Source organism: Rhamphochromis longiceps, linkage group LG2 (genome assembly GCF_057381845.1).
Source record: "Rhamphochromis longiceps isolate RC_006_pf linkage group LG2, R_longiceps_female_GT1.1, whole genome shotgun sequence".
NCBI classification, from domain to species: domain Eukaryota; kingdom Metazoa; phylum Chordata; class Actinopteri; order Cichliformes; family Cichlidae; genus Rhamphochromis; species Rhamphochromis longiceps.
Genome location: NC_140558.1, coordinates 32,421,263 through 32,442,728, shown reverse-complemented (window position 1 = coordinate 32,442,728; position 21,466 = coordinate 32,421,263). Strand labels below are relative to the sequence as shown.

At 39.7% G+C, this 21,466-nt stretch overlaps 2 protein-coding genes across 2 annotated transcripts; one reads left to right on the top strand and one right to left on the bottom strand.

Annotated features, from left to right (window-relative positions):
* Positions 1-971: 971 nt before the first annotated feature.
* LOC146677546 (putative monooxygenase p33MONOX) lies at positions 972-10,896 on the top strand. Its single transcript, XM_085423771.1, has 8 exons — positions 972-1,158; positions 3,275-3,396; positions 3,530-3,714; positions 3,896-4,007; positions 4,215-4,342; positions 7,435-7,574; positions 7,697-7,872; positions 9,968-10,896. Exons 2-8 carry the CDS (start codon positions 3,369-3,371, stop codon positions 10,171-10,173), a joined length of 975 nt encoding a protein of 324 aa, XP_085279897.1. The 5' UTR covers positions 972-1,158; positions 3,275-3,368; the 3' UTR covers positions 10,174-10,896.
* Positions 10,897-16,639: 5,743 nt separating this feature from the next.
* Positions 16,640-21,353, bottom strand: LOC146677545 (uncharacterized). The gene is made up of 8 exons (XM_085379685.1): positions 20,646-21,353; positions 20,456-20,526; positions 20,110-20,286; positions 19,783-19,844; positions 19,645-19,707; positions 19,501-19,560; positions 19,287-19,418; positions 16,640-16,756 (listed from the first exon to the last, which is right to left on the bottom strand). Exons 1-8 carry the CDS (start codon positions 20,816-20,818, stop codon positions 16,640-16,642), a joined length of 855 nt encoding a protein of 284 aa, XP_085235811.1. The 5' UTR covers positions 20,819-21,353.
* Between the last annotated feature and the right edge of the window lie 113 nt (positions 21,354-21,466).

The following is a 21,466-nucleotide window of genomic DNA, read 5'->3' as shown; positions in this document are numbered from 1 at the left end:
TGGAGAAACCACAAGTAGATGGTACATCAACTTTCACATTGACTATTCAAAACCGTGAGAGCTTTATGTGTGTGTGTGTGTGTGTGTGTGTGTGTGTGTGTGTGTGTGTGTGTGTGTGTGTGTGTGTGTGTGTGTGTGTGTGTGCTTTCAGCGTCAGCTGTGATGACCCATTTCTGTTGCAATAACTATTACAAAATGTTTCTTGTAAATGCTGAACAGTCCAAGATGCTGACTCAGAAGACTTGCAACCCAACCCTCCATTCAGAACAGCTTCACCTCTGGGATATTTGTGGAAGTGGTTGCACACTTTCAAGCAGATTGCCAAGCATTGAAATTAAGAAGTTAAAGTCTGGCATCAAATAGTACACATGACACTGAAGCTGCAAACAGACTGGGATTACAGGGTCCAGTCAGCAGTCAGCAATGTCCTCACTGACAGGGGTGGCTGAACTTTCCAGAGTCCTATAGGCTGCTATCCACCACACCCTCATCCACATAATTTGCATGTGCATTCCCTGAACCCAAGGGTGACCTTAGCCATCTACCAATGCTTTTACCACGGCTAGACCTCAGTCTAACCTTAGCTTTGAAACCAAGTCTTAAACTGCAGTTCCTTTTAAATAAAAGGCCAGGATCTTACAAGGCCCACAACGCTGATCACACTGATCAAGTCTAATCTTTGCAGATAACCCTTTAAACTTCACCATTACTGCAACTCCTCTTATGTAAAACGCTAAAGTTTAAAAATAAAAAAGATCTAAAGTTTTAAATGATAAGAATGAATGGGGATTAGGAATTCACTGCAGATTCAAGCAAACCTGCCTTATCGCCTCAGCTTTGAAGTATAACATTCAGGATTGTTATGAGGTGATAAAATATACACAGTAACGATCTTGATCTATTGCACCACACCAAAACATACTGAGTCAAGTTTCAGCGGATCCCTCCGCGGCGGCTTAGGCTGCTGCCAAGGAGGTACGTTCACCGTGACGTGGGCATATGGACTCTGTTTGCATGTCCAAAAGTCATGGATAAACTAGCCGGCGAACAAACAATCAATATCTTTTTGTTCGTTATCCCAAATCGGCGCGACAGTGGCAACGAAATCACTGCAGCTGTGGAGTAATTTCAGAGGGACAGTGAGAGAATTCTTCACGGGTGAGTTTTAAGTTTTAAATATACGATGAAGGGATCGTGCAAATTCTGGACAACCTAAAATGTAGATCTTGTATGTATATACAAACTAAATGTATAGCCTATTGCAAATCACATCATTTTAAAGTGGTTTGAATGGGCTTCTCTGTTTTTACATACATGTATTTTTCTCGGAAAACACTGCAGCGTGAGTCATGTGTCATTCCTCATTCATTACAGCTAGTTTGCGTTTTTTTTAAAATCCTACACCGACACGAGTCAAACATCCCCATGACTTCTTTTCTTTCGGGGGAGGGGTGTGTGCGTTTTTTCTTTTTTCTTTTTGCAAGTCACTGTATCTGGCTTCCATGAGCGCCGACGTGAACAGCACGATGTCAGCTGTCTGGAAAGTAGACCGGACTACTAAACACCACCGACCCGTGTCTGCAAAATCTGAATTCTGCTGCAATATGTATGAGAAACATGTCACATTCTGAGTTCATTTAAGAGCGCATTCAGCTGGAAAGTGAGCTCAGATCACGGCGATTGGGAGCTAAACAAGATTGAGTGTGGTTTTATTCGACTGAATAGGGAACTAACTAACTGTGGATCAGCTGTCAGACGGAAATGAAAAAGTGTCATTTCCTTGTTTAATCCAGAGCTCGGTTGTGTTGTAGTGTTGTGCGATACTACAGATTGTGATATCAATCTGCTACCAAGAAAATACACTATATAAAGTGTCAATACCGATGCCGAATATGTTGTAGTTGTGTCATGATTTATGAAAGGGATCATCATTATTCTGCGATTTCTAAACACATTTTAACATTCACTACATACTCACTGTTTTCTTTCCAAAATAATGATTTAGCAAAATAAAAGCATACCTTTCAACTTTTCATATATTTTCTGAAGGAAACGGTTTCCAGGGCCTAATCCGTGGATCGACTTCCTTCGAGGCGTGGACGTCTATCAGCAGAGAATGTACCTTCACCTATCAGCAGAGAATGTCCCTTAGTCTGTAACACAGTCAAATATATTCTCAAGTAATATTCAAGCATGCCATTCAGCGTGTTAGTACGAGCTCGGGAGCAGCTTGGGAGAACAAGAAAACAGAGACTGCTTTAGATTGTCTTCCCAAAGTGACTCAACTTTATTCACAAGTACAACAGTTTATATAGAGGGTAAAATTCATGAGACAGCAGATTTATCAGTTTAAACCAGTACAGACCAAGATAAGGCAGCGTCTTCCTGCCCTTGGGTGAAGAAGCATCCTTTGTGTAGTTTATCAATTCAGCTACAATTGTGATTATCTCAGCGACATATTTTCAAGGCACAAAATAAAGAGTTCTTTCATTAGTGAAATCTGAAACAAACCATTTGGCCTTCAACAGGCGTCTAAAAGATTAAGAAACTAATGTAGCTGAGGGAGTGATCTCTGTGGTATTTCAACCTTGTACCAGCCTGTGATTCTCACACATCAATTCTTGGGTCAAAGAGAAAAACACTGAAACAAAGGGGCCTTATTGAATGACAGAGTTTTCCTGCATAATGTCACTATAAAACAATATCCAGTAAATGCTACCATGGTACTAAAATACCTAACATTTTCAAAACTGTTTTTTTATTTATTTATTTTTTACCTGAAATGTAAATATTCCTGTCTCTAAACACTTTGGGTCAGCTTCTGATGCTTTGATGTGTTAGAACTGTATTAAAAATCTTTTGAAATTATTCATTGGGCTGAATACTGAACTTAAATGATGGAAAAAAGTGTCAATCTTGTCACGCTAGTATTAATCTGATACCAGTACTATCGACATTTGGGTAAATTTGGCCACCTCTGCTGTACTCCTCTGCTATCAGCAGGAATTTATGTGTGACTGATATTAATGGCGCTGCTGTAATCAGACTCTGTATTTCTATTTAAGGCAGGTCAGGACATCTTGCACTGTGTTCAGTAATTAATGTCTGTTGTGTTTATTTTTTGCACTTACCCATAATCATGTTGTTAAACATATGCATAGAGTACGTAGGCCTACCTTCTTCACTAGGTAAAAGAAATGACATTAGTGAGCAGTGTTTTACATTCGTTTCTGTGAGCCTAATAACTTTCCGTGTCTGGTGTCATGTGATGAAGTGGTCAGATCTGAGTCCAGCATCAAGCTGAGTGTCAGGTTAACGGCCAAGCTGTCAGACCCCACCGTTTCCTGCAGTCAGCTGCTCAGAACATAATGGCCTCAAGACGGGGAGACATTCCAGGTAAACAAGATTTGAGATATGGCAGAGTTAAACTGTGAGACAAGTGATTATCTTGTACTGATAACAGAAGTTTTTTCTCTTGTTTATTTGTTTGTTTATTTACACAGTAATGTGTCCTTTTCCTTCATTTCAGTACTTGAGTCCGGCACACCGTCCTGCCTCATGGGTGCATTATCATCTCCAATTGGAATACAACGACACAATATCAGCTATGATGAGAACATGGATGGCCCTATGCATTCCCCACCTTCTGACTTGACTGTCAACATCCTGTGGAAAGAACCTGTTATCCCACAGAACAGGTTCAGGAAAACTGAGGTGCTCCCGTGTTTACCCTTATTTTCTAACCCACGTTGTTTTGAATTGGTTACCGGAACAGAATGATCCTTGTATTAGTTGCGTGTAAATGCTTCTTGAATGTTAGGTGCGTGCACTTCTGATTTGCTCCATTTCTAATAGTTTGTAAGTGCAGCCTAACACTTAGGATTTGTGTGACTAGGAAGGGAAGAGTGGTGGGAAGTTACTGAGCGTTGAGGGAGCACCATCAGCCAAGTCTCCTGGGCCTGTGGTGAAAGCCAAAGCCACCACTTTAATGAGCTCGCTAAGGATCAGTAAGTCCACGAAAGCAACTTCACTAAACAACTTTATTTAAAAATATAGAGTTACTTAACAAGGCCACTGTCCACTACATGAATTATGATGCTCAGAACGACTTGGCTCCCACTTAAACAATCTTAAGAGTGTTAGTGGAGCTATGCTGGAGTGCAGCACCTTAAACACACTGACTAGTTGTCTGCAATGTTCCCATAATCTCTCAGAGGAATCCCACAAGAGCCTTGAGGAGTTTGAGCACCAGGCTGGACTAACAGAGTCTGGTTATTACCCTCACAAGGGCCTTTCTGCTGAAGAGACCCACATTCACAGACGAGGTGATGTCACACTGCCGGTGAGTATTAACAGTTTTAATCACTGACCGCAAGTAACAATGAACTCAAAAGAAAATGCACACCTAAATGTCATTTGTCAGAAGGTTGTTGTTATTATTATTAAAAAGAGTACATTAAAAAAAACACATCATAAATCTGACCCTTATCAAATTAAGTTGATGGACTGGCTCAGATATATATTTAAAGCCTGTGCTACAAGGCAGGATTTCATCTTATTTGGGTAACTACAGAGTTAATCCTGGGTTTTCTTCCAAATGCAGATCACCATAGTAATTTATGCTGTGAAAGTGACCTACTCTGGGGCAGATTATCATGAAAATTAGAGACCTAGTTTTTTAATAGCTTGCAATGACTGTCTTTCCCCCGATTAGCATAATTAAGAAGTATATGTTAAATGTTCCATCCATCCATTCGCTTCCGCTTATCCTTTTCAGGGTCGCGGGGGGCGCTGGAGCCTATCCCAGCTGTCATAGGGCGAAAGGCGGGGTACACCCTGGACAGGTCGCCAGTCTGTCGCAGGGCTAACACACAGGGACAGACAACCATTCACACTCACATTCACACCTAGTGACAATTTGGATTAATCAATTAACCTATCCCCACAAGCTGCATGTCTTTGGACGGTGGGAGGAAGCCGGAGTACCCGGAGAGAACCCACGCAAACACGGGGAGAACATGTAAACTCCACACAGAAAGACCCCGGCCTGATGTTGGAATTGAACTCAGGACCTTCTTGCTGTGCGGCAACAGTGCTAACCACCGTGCCACCGATGTTAAATGTTAACATCTACTTTGTATGAATTATCGGCTGGATTTTAGTTTTCATACATGCATGAGCAATTAGTTTTTAGAAAGAAGAGGACAATATATATCCCTCACCACAACTAGCCACCCACCTACAGGTCCTCAAATTTACTATTTACTGACCTAATTCTTATTGACCTCACAAAGTTACTGAATATCATTAACGTGTAAAGATCACTTAGTAAGGTAAGCTAAGTAAACTTTTACTTAAAGAAACTTGATATGTGCACTTCTAATTACATAACAACATATTGTTAACATGGCAAAACGTCTTGATAAACAAATTACGTAATGAGCTCTGCGCTGGCTCCATAGGCTGTAGTTCTTGCAGTATTGTTGCCAAGCAACGCCCCTGCACAAACCAAACCCCTTCCTTTTTCCTGTTCCCCGAGACGGACCAATCACAGAGCTCCTACCAAAACCAGAAAAGGCCTACTTTGCTGCATAGACTGTATCGTCGTCGTTTTTGTGAAAAATAATCGTCAGTTAAACTGGAAATTATGGACAAAGTGAAAGAAATTGTCGGACCGAGGCGTCAACGAAAAGTTATCATAAAAAGGTTAGTCAGACGTCGCTGCTTTAGTTGACGACAGTCAGGTCGAAGGTGTTGTACGCCGTTAGCGAAGCTAGCATTCAAACAAACGTATTTATTCGGAACAATAAAAATAAATGATCGGCATATATCAACTACCGTGAATCTCGCAATACAAAGGAGGGGATGGTGGTTTGCGTATTGATGGGTTAAAGTAGTTAACCATTGTGTGGTTCTTGGCCTTGGTTAGCACTGGCTAACTAGAAACCAGCAGACATTTAAAGGCCGTGTTGCTTACCGTGAGTGGAAGCTTCAGGTAAATAAAATAACCTGAAAGGGTAACTTTAGGGGCTTGGGAAGCCCTTCGCACTTGCTAAGTGAGCGTGATGTAAATATATAACTTGGATAATTACTCTGTTTGCCCCGCACTATCATCATTTTACTATCATGAGGCCTAACGCTAAGAAATGATCGAGGCACAGACTGGTGCTGGCATTATTTTTTTTTAAACTCTTGTATCTGTATTGAAACCAGATTTCACACAGATTCCACTTTAGGTGGTGTTATTTGAAAAGCGTTTTATTTATTACGTAACTGTAATAAATGGGTTTTGTCTTGTTTTATATACACACGAGGAACAAATCGACTACCAGAGGTTTTCCGTGCGATATGTGTATTTATTTTTTTTGCTGTGTTAGTGTATTTGTGGTTTTTGTATGTCTTTACTCTTTTTTTATTTTTTTTTTATTTTTTATTTCAGCTTTCTGACACTTTATAAGCTATACAGAATTGTTTGCATGTGGCAGGCTGTTGTTATGACCTCCATGTTGATCGTTCTGGCTGAGGGCCAGTCGGGTTCAAGTAGTGACGAACTAGGTTACTGACCCAAGTAATGTGTTTAAAAGGCCACTACGTTGCTTTGCGCTCTTCATTTGCAAAATGGACTCTACCCAGAGTAGAAAGCAGGACCTCATGCACAATGGAGATATGAGCTTGGAAGGGCATTTGCCATATGATTGGGAATATGCCCATACCGAATGGAAACTGGGCACTGAAAATGTTTTTCAAGAGATTAGTCATGAACTCAATTTAAGTCTGATGGCAAGTATAGTGGAACTTGGATTTGTTTTTGGGGTTTTTTTGCCTTTAGTCAAAAAGTAGCTTTTGTTTACTCTGTACTAAAACTGAAGACGACTGATGATTGACAAATACATTAACATGGATTTGTTGTTTTTCGTAGGTGTTTCAGGGATTTCAATCAATTTTGTGAAAAAGTCGAAGTTATGTAATGAAAGCTTAATTTGGTGCGTAACAGTTCTGTGGTTCTTAATGTGTTTACTGCTGTTTAATGATAAATTAAGATGAGTAATTTTTGCACACTTTGTTTCTAACCTTTGATCTGTGTTCCCACCTGCATAACGTAGTCAATGGCAATAGGCTCTGAGAACCTGTGACGTCCTATTTTTCGATCTGCAAACCAAGTAAAACAGTGTTGACCTTGTGCATTGCGTATTTAGGGATGTTTGCTCTGTAAATACAATTAGTTGTTTCACTGACAGATTAACAAAAGATCATAAAACAACAAACTTACAAACAGGGTCACGGGGGAAACAAAACAGCACTGTTTGTGCTTTTGTGCTGGCCAGACACATGTGGGAAGATTAAAACTGTTTAATAAATTTACACTGACAGTGGAGCAGATGGGAGCTTGTGACTTTTTTTTTTTAAACTGTTTTTGTTTTTCTTGCTGTGCAGAAGTTGAGAATGCCAAGTGGAAACTTTAAGGAGGACAGGCTTACAACATCAGCATCAACCACCCCAAGTGGCACCCCTTCTGTTACTCCCAACATCACCCCCTGCGTTAGTCCCTACTCTTCACCGAGTGTTCATCGCAGGTAGGAACTGTACTGTTGTAAAGCCAGTTGTCATTCAGCAAAGAAACCCCCTTATATTTATACATTTGTACAATTTCCAATTGGCTGTATGTTCATGTTGTTCTTGGGTAATGGGAATACAGGAACTGGTTTCATCTGAGTCCTGCACCTTTCCTTGCTGCACCTGAGACCCACAGTCCCAACCCAAGCACAGACATGGGAGGAAATGAAGGAGGAGGAGGTGATAGGTGGAGTTTCTTCGGAATCCGATCTGTGGTACAGAAGTCCCCCACTGATCCTGGCTCTGAAACCAGCACAGGTAAAAGATTTGTGCTCACGCCTGTTTCTGTATCTTCAGTCTTTTAGCATTTCTATGCCGATACTCTGCGAATAGGGTGAATTGTCATACCCCTGAACCTTACATCAAAAGAAACTGCACTGACCCTCCCTTTTATTTTTGGGGGAGAAAAAAGTTTGTAAATTGATAGCATTTGAAACTACTTCCTTCTAGTCATACCACAGCCATGTTGAAACCACAACCTGCAGAACTGTTTACAAAGACAGGCCTCGCATCACAGAAACCAAAACAGAAAATGTGATCCTAATCACATGTGATAACATAGCTTGTTTTCACTGTAACATGTAGGGCTGAACGATTATGGAAAATAATCTAATTGTGATTTTTTTGCCCCAATATTGCGATTGCGATGCGATTATTTTTTTAAGGTCTTTGTCTTCTGTATTATTAAACAAAGACAAGCAATACGTCATATAGTATGGCCAATACTATATTACATTAATTTTAAACTGTTCTTTCCTGGAAGACAGACCTCTGTTATGATGACATGAGGTGATGCATGAATTGATGACTGACATTTTTAACTTCTTCAATCACAACAGTATATTTGAACATACACAATAGTTTATTTTTAGCTTACAAACATCTGAGCATAAAGTGCTGACAAGGAACCCTGGTGTAAACATTAAAATGAAAGTCAGTACAATGTGCAGATTGCAGAAATATACATAAAAAAAATCAGTGGCTTTACCACACTCAGTTTTTCGACATCTGTGAACTACTAGACAGTCATTCAATTAAAAAATAATATTAAATAAATAAAACTAATAAATAAAAAATACACACATCTTACTGATCTCTGCAGTCAGTAACATTACACATAAAGTGCAAACATAATAGCAATTGTATAAACACACACACAAACACGCCTTTAAAGTTTAAAGGCGTGAAATGGACGGTCTAGCCTTCTGATTAGCGTCACCGCTGTCTCGGTGGAGTTTAATAAACTCGGCCGTCTGCTTCTTGCTATCTAAAATATAACCAGACACTGGTGTAAATTCTCGACTGTCTCATACTTCTGTTTAATAAGTTTTCTGTTTGACGTTTAGTCAGCTGTGTGAAAACCAAGGAGGAACCCACCCGGGGGATTAATAAAGTTTTATTTTATCTAATCTAATAACTTTAATCTCAGCCAAACCGATTTACTCACGAACAAACAAAACACTGAAAAAAGCCCAACAATAACATTTTTAGGTTGTCTAAGTGACTTATATATTACGTTTAACCCGAGCAGCGAAACTCCGCGGTGATCTGAAAATGATGTGCCGGGAGTTGTGCCGTTCTCGGCCGCATCAGTAACCCTCGAGCTCCCGGCTAGCTGTCGAGCTGGTGGGTAGCAGACGCCTCTGAAAACGTCGAAGCACTTTTGCAAATATGGGATATCTTGATAAACAGAGCAGATATTTGATGTTTACACAACTACTTTCTCGCCTGAAAATATGTTAAAAGTTTATTTTGTGACCCAGAAAGATTAGTATGAGTAATTTTAAAACTTAGTAGCGGCCGCCATTGCTGGAAACTGGAGTTTGGCTGGGCCGCGCTATGAATTCTGGGATATGGTAGTAATTTGGACAGCCTTCGGCGCGTCGCTGTGACGTAATCGGTCTACAAATGCGGCCTCAGGAGGATGCAGCCCATGAATTTGGACATGTCCAGAGTATAATCGCAGCCTTTGCGGTTAGAAAATTTCACTTGATCATGTCGCGATATTATCGCAAATGCGATATATCGTTCAGCCCTAGTAACATGCATATTTTAACCCTGTAAAAGACTAGACCTTTTTGAGACCTTGAGTTTGTCAGAAAGTTCAATAAACATTCCAGTTTTTTGTTTTGTTTTTTAAAGAAGAATTTTCTGGCAATTATTTCGTGGTTCAGGCTTTACATGGTTAAATGCAGAATAAGGTGCAATTTAAAAGTTTTCTTATAGAAGCTATAACGGCATGTAGGTGGAATATTTCAGGGAAATTTCACACGGTACACCAGTGATGCTGTGTGTTTCTCTTTGCAGCTCTTAAGTAATTAATGGCATCATCTACCACACCTCTCTCCTGCAGGTTTGTCTCTGCAATCTTATTTTGGTCTGCAGAAATCCTCAACCATGGATGGCACCAACACCCAGGTCAACCTCAAGGTCGATGACCCTACAAAATTTATGCCACCCAAGATTGAAATCTCAGACATTGAAGCCAAGCGGCAAAACCCACGGCCGCATAAACTCAAACCTCGGGACATGAATGTTTTGACACCATCGGGCTTCTGAAGACCAGCTATGTAGCTATTCCTCCGATTCCACATTCTCAATGTTTGTTTTGTTTTGTTTTTTTTGTCTGTCCTCTTGTTCCACATTTGCCTCCCTGTCTACCTCTGTTCCCTCTGCCTCCATGCAATTTCACTCAAGCTGGGGGGAATGAGGGCCCATAGTACCTACAGTATTAGCTAACTAGCAGCAGACTGCACTGCTTCTCCTCCCCAGCTCACAGATTCAGATCAGTTGCTGTCTGCTGTCTATGCCCCCTCCTCTCGTTCTATCTTATTAGCCAAATAATGCAACAAATGGAGTAACTTCATTTGTAACCCTAACATTGGTACTGCTTCCTATTGCTTTGTCACGTAATGGGTGCGTTGGTATGCATCGCCTAGATGTCCTCGTTCCATTGTCAGCGATGGCTTGAGATTAACGTTGAAATATCTTGCTGCTGATCATGCTAAAGTAGCAAGATAATTCAATTTATATCTCAGGTTCCTGTCTTTAATAGTTTTTGGTTTAAAGTTATGTAGTGCTTTTCTCCATCAGCATGCAGAGTATCGTGGTATATGACTGATATTGTGCCTAAGGCTGCAATGGGTGTGCTTTTGGCATCAAATTTCAGCTTTTTTTTTTTTTTTTCTTTTTGTTTTTTTCATTATATGTAAGAGCATCTGTGACCATGTGCCTGCTGACCTGAAGTTTTTTCTTTTTTTCTTTTTTTTATATATGTATATTCTGCTTTAAATCAAGGTTTCTAAATTGTAGGTAGTGCAGTTTGTTGGGTTTGCCACTTTTTATTTTCTTCTTTTAAACGTAGGACTGAAGTGGCCATTGTCAACTTTTCAACTTTTTTTGCGTGTGTGTGTGTGTGTGACTGAATTTTCCTGCTGTTTTGTTTGGGGGGGGGAAACTGATGAATTCTGCTAATAAAATGCACAAGGGAGCTCTCCCACTTTCATCTGTAAATAAATCTCATTATGGAACTAAATTCTTTTTTTGGTTGTTTCTTTAAAAAAAAAAGGGGGGGCGGCGGCTATTCCCGGTATTTCATATTCCATATGCCAGAATTCCAGTCATGAATTTGAAAATAATACAGGAGTCACGAATCTATGTATGCTTGTCTCACCAATTTGCCAGAATTAGAGTAGTACTTTGCATTGTACTAAAAATGTAAAATATTGATTAAAATATGAAACTGCTCTTGAGCATCTAAAGTGGCAGTTTTCTTTTGTCCCAGTTTCTTAATAACCAATTCAAATATAACACTTAAAATGTTTTCTTTTTGGTTTTGTTGCTACAAGTCTTTTATAATTGTTAAACGTTGTCCTAATTCATGGATAGACCAGAGATGAGTCCTTATCTTTATATTTTCTATATTTTTTTTCAGACAGAGTATATCTAAACAGTGCAACCCTCTTACTATGCTACTAAAAGAAGATGCATTTAAAGTTTCCTACATTTAGTTGTACTATACTCATCCTCAACTTTCACAGTCCATTACTGTGAAATACTTTCATTTTTCAACAAAAATGCTAATGTTACCCTATTAAACAAACATTACAAATATATATTAGAAGTATTTTTGTCAGTCTACAAAAAACTAATGCATCCAGTCAACCCTGATAAGAACAGAAGACATTTAAATTAAAAAATGTAAGAATCATATCTGATATCATATCTCACAGTACAATAATATTGAATGGGTTGCATTGTTGTATTTTGTCATGTTTCTCAGGTCTGTCTGAATTTCTACGAACATTATTGCTAAGGATTGTCTTATTGCATTGGAGTCACACTGGGTTAAATATGTACACTTGGGTTTTAAGGGGTATTTATTTATTATTTTCTTCTTTTTTTTGGGTTGTATGGAAGCCCCAAACGCAATTTCATTGTTCTTGACAATGACAATAAATAAATAAATACTAAAATACTACTAATACTAATATAAAAATTATGAAATTAGTCTAAATGTTTTTTTGTTTTGTTTTTTTAGCTTACAAAGGTTTAATATATTCCCTTTTTTATAGTTACTACTTCGAGTGCTGGTGATACAGTTGTGCCAAGCATCTCATTGTTGGTGGTTCATTTAAATAAAACTGAAATTTACATTGAAAAAACTTCATGTTTTTTAGCATTTGTGAAACATAAATTGTCCTCCAGTTCTGGAATGACCCATTTATCCATTGTGAAATGCATAAACGCACTGTAACCTGTTCATCATTTCCTTTGCTATTGCACCATTTACAGTCATTACTGTAGTGATATAAAGATATAAACTGTGGCGCAACAACTTGGCACAAATGTTTTACCTACAATTTTTCACCACAAGATGGAGCAACAACTTCAACATGAGCTCACGGGATCGCTGTAAGTTTCCTCCTCACTTTGACTCTCAAATTTCACTGTGATGTTACTCGGACTACTTTGCATTAAAAGTTAAGAAGCGATGCACAAATTCTGCAGTTACACTGTAGTAGTAATCAGTTCGTGGGATGTAATGAGATAATGAATTTGACCACACAAGCATAAAAGCCTTTGAGGAGCCAGAGGGAGGTTATTGTTGTCTCCGGTCATCTACTGTGCACACACTGATTTAGTCTTGTCCCGTAGTCACAGAGCCTGGTTTTATTGCACTAATGCTACTGTTGACAGTTCCACACAATTGTCAAATTTCAATTTTATTACCACATTAAAGCAAACATATCATATTACAGCAAGCAAACAGAGTTTTTCCCCTGAAAGCTCAACCGTGTGATGGAAGACTTTACCTTGTTAAAGTTCTCAGTAGTTGGTGGTTAATGTCCGGTATGTTGTGTGTGTGTGTAGGAGAGAGAGGGAGTGAAACAACAGAAAAATGTCCTGTATGTTCATGTTGAAGATTTATTAAAGGACGGACCTTCTATTTTTAATAAGAATAGTATGCAGGGTTGAAATTCACATCATTTCAATAATATTTTGGCTACCAACAGAAATACAGTGTCTTACTTTGGCTTTAGTGCTGTAATTTAGGTGTTAACAATGCTCTGTTTGAGGTAATTCACACTTTAGCTGGAGCTTTTAACTGGAGCACTCCTCAGCTTAATGAAAGGCTGTAAACAATTCACATGTGGTTTCCAGGTGGTGCTCAAGAACAGGCTTGTAAATCGAATAAGAAAGACAAGTGAGGACAGAAAGCTGATAGTCAAAAACCTAAAGGTGGTCAACCACTAAAAGCAAAACAAAATGTGGGGGTGGTGGCAGAGGGGACACAAGAACACAGGGTTAGGTGCAAGAGTTTGGAAAAACTACAAACCGAGGTGGAGCTAGTCAGCCTTTTCAGTCTTAAGCCACATTTGTTTAGAGATGTGCAATACAATACATAAACAGCTGACACAATAACCGTGTCTGTAACACTAAACCAAGAACACACAGCAATACAGCAAAGGCAAGACAAGCCGTGGGTGGGGGGAGTCTGGAAGGGAAAAAGAAAGACATGGGGAAACAGAGAAGAGGGTGGAGTGCCTCAGCAGTCATGACATAACACAGATGGCTTTCTCACTGGGTCCGACATGACGTTAGTCAGTCGAGCAGCCCCCTCACCCTGACGCTGTTGCTCGACTTCTGCCCTGATCACGCGAAAATCATTTAATTTACTCAGAGATGTGCAATGGCAACCACAAAGCAAAACAAAAACAATCACGACTCATCTATTTTCGAAAAATTAGTCTGGCAAAACTGCCTCCACACACTCCAGAACTTAAGATTCACCACCCCGGCCTCTATACTATCTCGACATGGAGAGATACAAGAAACCACGCCAGGGTTTGTTGTTTTTTTTTTTTTTTTTTGGAAGATCGCCTACCTCCAGTAATGCAAGTTTATGTATACCCGGACAACATTGTTAACGTTTAAATGTGCATAAAGGTCAGCCTGGAGAAAGATTAGGTGAACTTTTATCTAATACGTGTAGGAGTGGTAGATGCACTTTATGTCAGGTTGACTCCGGTGAGATTCTGGGAAATCCTTTTAAGCACATGCTCTCAAATGGAAGGATTTTGTAATGAAACACTGTTGGGCTGTTGATACGTGACCTAGACAGAGGAATTAAGGCATAAAGCATGTGTTTTCTATTTCAGCTGTACTTAAAATGTTCTTCACTGAAGTTCTTGAGAAAAAAATCTTATGGTGCATTACTAAAAGTGATGAGATATTACCACGTCATAGAAATTTTTATTACTGGTGTTACATTTAATTTATACTGTAGCTTCCACTGTATATATACTGCCACTTATCCGTCTAACTATTAATAATGGTGATAAGTAATGTGTCATTTTGCAGGGGTAATGTAGCTGTTCACAGAGCTGGTGACGAAATGTAAGGAGGGATTTTTGAGACAAAGTGGGTGGGGGGTGGGGGTGGGGGTGGGGGGGTCTGTTTGACGTTTGTTGGGTGTTGTCTGTGTCGTACGCTACGCCATCTGTCTCCAGAGTCACATCTGGGACTGATTTACAGTGAGCTGGCCCAGAGGTGAACCCACCAAGCTGAGTGAGTGAGAGATAGAGATAGGGGCTGGTGAGGTTGGGTGTTGACCACCGGGACTTGATCAGACCCTCAGGTTGTCCTCAGGTATCCTGTGAAAATAAATATCAATCATGTCCACAACTCTTGGATAGGGTTAAACTTGTATGGCTATTACCATAGATGTGGGTTGCGTACAAATCAGATCACTGTGCTTGTGTTATGCAATAACAGTTTTCTATTCCTCAGAAATCGTGAAGACATGACCCCTTGCTGCGTCTCTGTGTTCCCAAAGAGCCCCCCACAAAAGACAAAACGCAAGTGTCTGAGTAACAAATGCTTTGCAGCTGTGATTTTTGTAAATGTATTCAAAGCTAAATGTGCAAAATTTGTATGGTATCTGATTTTAGTAGCTTTGTCTCTTCTTGATAGGCTTTGATCTTGGATCACTTCCCTCCTAAACTATCAAGATCCAATATTGGTTCCAGCAGAGAGCTGAATTACCTCTGTATTGCCAAAAGACTCTCCGTTTACTGCACTACTTATCTAAGGCAGTATAAAAGATAATGGTATTGCTATTTTGTAAAGCACAGTACACAAATTTAAGGCATGCAGTTCTTCTGGGTTTTATAAACACACACACACACACACACACACACACACACACACACACACACACACACACACACCACACATATATATATATATGGCTTTTTTCTTTCTTTGTGTTCTTTGTGCTTTCACGGAAAACAAATCAAAGAAAGAGGGATCTAAAGTTGCTACCTGTTTCCTATAAGCCAGCTTCCAGCCTCAGGCCCTCATGCTGTTGGTCTCTTCTGTGCAGTTCAATAGTCATTTTCCTGCCATCCCCCACAAAGATTGTTAGGCTCTCCTGTACTGGCCTCCGCGATCTAACTCGAAACAGATGTGAGGGGAGAATCCCCTACAAACTGTGTCTGAAACAGTCAGACTTAGCTGGTCAATACACAAGAACCACATCCGGTTAATGTACTCAGACCTCAAACATTCATTCAGAGCCTGTAAATGCCCGGAGAGTGTGACGATGTCTGGCACACTTTAAGCATTTCCACGAAGCCCCTGCTGTGTGTGTTCGCGTGTCAAAGCAAAACATATAAAAGTAGAGATGAATCATTTATTGGATCTCCTGATATAAATGAAGAATTTAATACCCAAGACACGTATTGTGCAATTGACCAAAGTACATCATATTTTATAATCTCAATCACTCCACCCATGCTTCAGTGTTTCCTTATATAATCTACTCCAAAGCTTGATGCGTCTTCGTTTTCGTTTATCTATGTGAGTTGGCTACTGACCAGGTGTTATCATCACCTTGATATAGGTGTTATCATTACTAATGTTTACACAAACTTCATTAATATTACACTATAAATTACAAGAACTGTTGCCAACATTGCATATCATGCATTTTCTACCAGACAGGTTCAGTTAATAATTTATGATTGTTGTTTTACTATTGTTTTTATATGGTTATAAGGTTATGGTATTTTTTTTATGGCTATTAGGTTTATGTGGGTGTGGCCTAATGAATATTTCTGGCACTTAGAGAGTTAGATGGTATTAATCACCAGTGAAATATCAATAAATCAAAGACTGACTAACTAGACAAATATAAGTTAAAGGGTTATTGGTTCAAACCCTCAATGTGAAAATGAATTAAAGCTTGACTGAAGCTGGGGCCAAACCTCTCTTTGAGCCCATCATTTTACATCGTTGTAGTCATTAAAGAACCTTTGATCTTTGGGGTGAATCTCATTGGATAACCGTGTCAAATCGCACAGACAATTATACTTATTAATCCCTTAAGCCAGGGGAGGAATGTGGTTCTTTGGCTCTTGTCACTGATTCTCACTCACAAACTTCTACAGCAGAACACCTTGACATGAGCTGGCAGAGAGTACAAAAAAAAGGGAAGAGGATTGTACGCAATAGGCTTCAATTAAACACCATTTTCAAAATAGTTCTCCCTCAGTGTGGGCTGATGGGGTTTGGAAAAAGCGAAGCGAGGCGTGTGACTTGGCCAGACCGTCGCACATTCCTTAAAAGTAGCCATGGACTGTGGATATGATGTGGTCAGAAGGAACACAGGAACACCCTTTTTCATACTTCTCTGAGTCTGGGATTTTAATTTAACTGGGTGGACACATGCACACTACCTACTCCGTGTCTTTTGATACGTATGCAACCAAGTTACATGCCGGGGCACAGATAAGTTCATATCTGCCTCTCTGTCTAAATAACATCGTACATAAATCGACATAAACCTGTCAGTCGTTTCATTTATTGTCTTCATTAACAATTAATGTTGCCTTGGAGTCAGTTCAGAGCACTTGGAGGACCTTTGCACCACAGAAAACTAGAAGCAGTAGGAACTATAAAACTGATAGGGGTTAAAGTTACAGTATAAGAAATAAAACTGAATTATTGGGCAGTTGTGAAATGAGTTTATTTTTTTATTTTTTTTATTTTTTTTAAGACTTTAGAAATCAGAGCGTTTACCATTTCACCAGATGGTCACTACACAGTTGCAAGAACTCATCAAAGTATATTTTTATGACAGGGACTAGCAAAATTGCTTTTCTGGCCACATAACACAACAGGAACTATTCACATACTCATGGAAGTGGGGATCTATTCACAAAGAATTATTTTCCCACCAAATAAACAGTCATTTTTTTTCCATATGATTACAATTTAACAGCCCACACCATGGAGGCTATGTTTTTGATAGCGTTGTCATTCATCCATCAAGGTCTTCTGGCTTAACTTGATGATTTATTGGTTGAAACCTGAATGCTTCTTGTTACCAATGCAACTTTTAATCTAAAAAGAGTTTTATCAACAATTTTTAAAAATGCTAAGTTTATTAACAAGCTGAGCTGCTGGAGCGCCTGTGACTCAGGATGACTCAGGAGGTAGAGCAGCAGGGCCCTATTTCAGGAAGACGGTTTAGTGCAAACTCTGAGTAAGTATACCCTGAGTTAACGAAAACTCTGGATTTTCGGTTTCACAAAGCGAGTTTAGATTAATTCTGAGTGAGTTACTATGACAACACACTCCGTGAAGCTAACCTGCCCCCCAGCAGGTTTACTTCAACTAACCCTGACCTTCTCCGCCTCTTTGTCAGAAACCTGACTGTAGGAAGTGTCAGACATGGCGTGCTCCTTCCTTGAAGAGCCAGTAGATGTTGAAGCCCAAATTCTCCGCAGAGCTCTCCGCCGGGAGAGAGTGATTAGAGCGCGTTCGGACATTTTATCATTTCCTGATGATTTTCTGTGTGAACGTTACCGTTTTTCAGCACAATCTATAATTTATTTGAATAACATCCTCAGGCCTAATATTGCTCATGTGACACATCGCGGACATCCTCTCAGTTCTGTACATATTATTTGTATTGCACTTCGTTTTTTTGCAAACGGGAGCTTTCTGTATAATATTGGTGATGCTGAGCACGTTTCCAAGGCTACCGTCTGTCGGGCAGTCAGGAATGTTACAGTTGCACTGAAACGTCTCCTGTACTCGTTTGTGGTGTTCCCCGGTCACAGACCCACACGATTTATCAAAGAGGGATTCCACAAAATTGCAGGTATCAGGATGAACAAAACTTAATTCATGATGTGGTGATACTTGAACTACTACTTAAATTTTACATTTATTCTCACGGTTCCCAGGCGTGATTGGCTGTACAGATGGCACTCACATTCCAATCATTGCTCCTTCAGTAAATGAAGGAGACTATGTGAACAGGAAGTCTTTCCACAGCATTAATGTACAGGTACATAGTTCCCTGTAGCATTTCAAACTAAAAAATTATTTCAGTATAGTAATGGATGCTAATTTGTGTTCTCTGCACTGTGAAGATCATATGTGATGCTGCCAACATTATCACAAATGTGGAAGTCAAGTGGCCAGGCTCTGTTCATGACTCACGAATTTTTCGTGAATGTACACTGAGCACAAAATTTGGACATGGTGAGTTGAAAATACTTTAAAATATATAGAGACCAATTGCTACAGGGACGTTTGAACTGAAGTGTATCCTTCTGTCTTAGGAGAGTTCACTGGCTACTTGCTTGGTGATAGGGGGTATCCATGTTTACCCTATTTGCTTACCCCTTACCCTGACCCGGGCCCACAGCAGCGATATAATCTGGCTCATTGCAGGACAAGAGCCAGAGTTGAAATGACTATCGGAATGCTTAAGGCCCGGTTCCAGTGCCTTCAAAGACTCAGGGTCACCCCAGAAAGGGCATGTGACATTATTGTGGCATGTGTGATTCTTCACAACATTGCCACAATTAGAGGAGAACACTGTCCTTCTGAACCAAACATCAGCAGTGATCCAAACCATGAACATCCTGACCCTCCCACGGACATACAAGATGGAAGAGCAGTCAGAGACACCATATGTCACAATCATTTCCTTTGACCCATCACCTCAACATGTTGAAAGAAGAATAAACAGATTTTTTTTTCAACTGGCTTTATTGGTCGCCTGTATTTCCTGTACACAAAGTATTAATAAGTATATTATTATGTTGTTCAAACACTGAAATAATTCGTCCATCTCTGACCACTTCACCCACCCTTAACTGATGTTCCAGCAGTAAAATCTCAATCTTGGTCTTTTGGGTCTGCTGCTTGAAGTGTTCCATTTCCAAGTCGCATTTTTTTATTTTCTTGATCAAATAGGTCTTGTACAGCTGCTTTACAGGGAGCTATTGAAACACAGAAAGTAGCATTGACATTCATAGTACATGCCTACTTAGGTTGGTTGTAAATCAGTGCTGAACATCTTACTGAGGAAAGGTTTGTTGGAGAAGTGGCTGGACACTCTTCCTCTTCATTTCCATCATCACTCTGTTAGAGACATAGAAAGTCCATGGTTTTATTATAGTACCACATTTTATTCAATTGTTATATTTTCCATTGTGCGATGTAAACCTCATAAAGTGTCTCTGTTGCTTCCTCCTCTGTAACAGCTGTCAATGTTTCTTCATTATTTTCCTGTAGTAAAGAAATTAACAACATTGCTGTTCTACTGCAAACTCATATAATCTGTGGAGTATTAAGAGTACTCACAAATGCATGTTGGTCTGGCTCAACAGGAGGCTGCACCAGATGCAGTACACCATCACCATCAACTGATAGAATATGAGGTTTATACAGGTCACTTATAACTTACAAGGGACCAAATGGCAATTAACAAACATATACCAATCACCTTACACTTCATTGTCATTATGCTCTCAAAGACAGCCAAGACTGAGGGAAGGCAAAATCAGTAGGAAAATAACTTCACTACAAAATAATTCATTATGGTAAAGAGTTTATCAAATGAATGAGTAGCACTGCAAAGGTGACTGTGAAGAAAGGATGTATGCACATCATGTATTATTTTGAATTTACCTCTTATGTAGGCACTTGTGTCTTGCGGGGTTATTGACTCAGAGGATGTCCCCGCAGAGATGCCTTCAGCCACAGGGTGCCCACTGTTTTGGCTGAGGGCCAACTGCTCAGCCTCTGTGAGTGGTGGTGGTGGAGGACCCCCACCTGTTTTTCGGGCCTCCGCTTTTTTTCTGTTGGCTATAACGGGTCACATTTGAGCATACAGAGTAAGCAATGTACTTGTAATGTGCTCAGATAATTTCAATAAGTGCTTACAGAAATAAAATTAATGTAGCCTCTAACTGCAATTGATTTACATAGGACAAACAGACCAAGCACTATGGCTCATAATACAATTACACCTTACCTGTTTGGACTATATTTTTATATTTCATTTTTACTTGCTGCCAGGAACGTTTGGGGCCTGTTGGGTTGCACCTGCGCTCAAATCACATCACAAACTGAAATGTATAAAATAAAAAAATATAATATAATATGATAAAATAACGTGTTAAATGGGTGGAAATCCCTAGATCAATGTTTAAATTAACACTCACGCATTGACTCTGTCGGCTATGTTTTGCCATGCATGCTCCCTTTCTTTTGCAGCTGAGGCTGTGTTACTTTTTTTCCGCAAAATTTGCATGTTATCGGCATATGCTGCCATCAGAATTTCGGCCTCAAGCGCTGTAAAATACATTGACCGCGCCTTCTTTCCCTCCGTCTCCATGGTGACTCGCTTAATCTGTGCTCCACTAATCAGGGCTTTATGTGTCCTAGTGCGCGCGCTTAACTTGGGGTTAAAGCAACTCCGCGTTGATTGAACTAATTGTTATCAGCCTTTCTGAAACCGAATATTCCGAGTTGGACAGTTCGGGGTTACTCAACCCTGAGTATCGTTTTTCACTCTGAGTTTTCTAAACCCGCTTTCTGAAACAGACCCCAGGTCATCTACTAATTGAAAGGTTGGTAGTTTCTCCTGGCTGCTCTAGTCTGCATGCTGAAGTATCTTTGGGCAAGATGCTGACACTTATACACGACATCGTCTCAGCCTGGCTATGTGCTAAAATCTCAGTTTCTGCAAGAAATTACATAATTATGGATAACTGATGTAAATATGCCCTGGGATAGCAACTTGTTTTGTTTTGTTTTGTTTTGTTTTGTTAATCTTGATTATTCCGTACATTAGTTGTTTTACAAGTTGTTTTACAAAGAAGCAATGGACGCTAACACACTCATAACAGCTAAGGAAAAAAACAGTGATCTCTGAAGCATGTAGACAATACATTCCTGACATGCCATATTACTGAATGAATGAATGAATGAATGAATGAATGAATGAATGAATGAATCACCATTCCTGCGTCCCAGGGTGGCT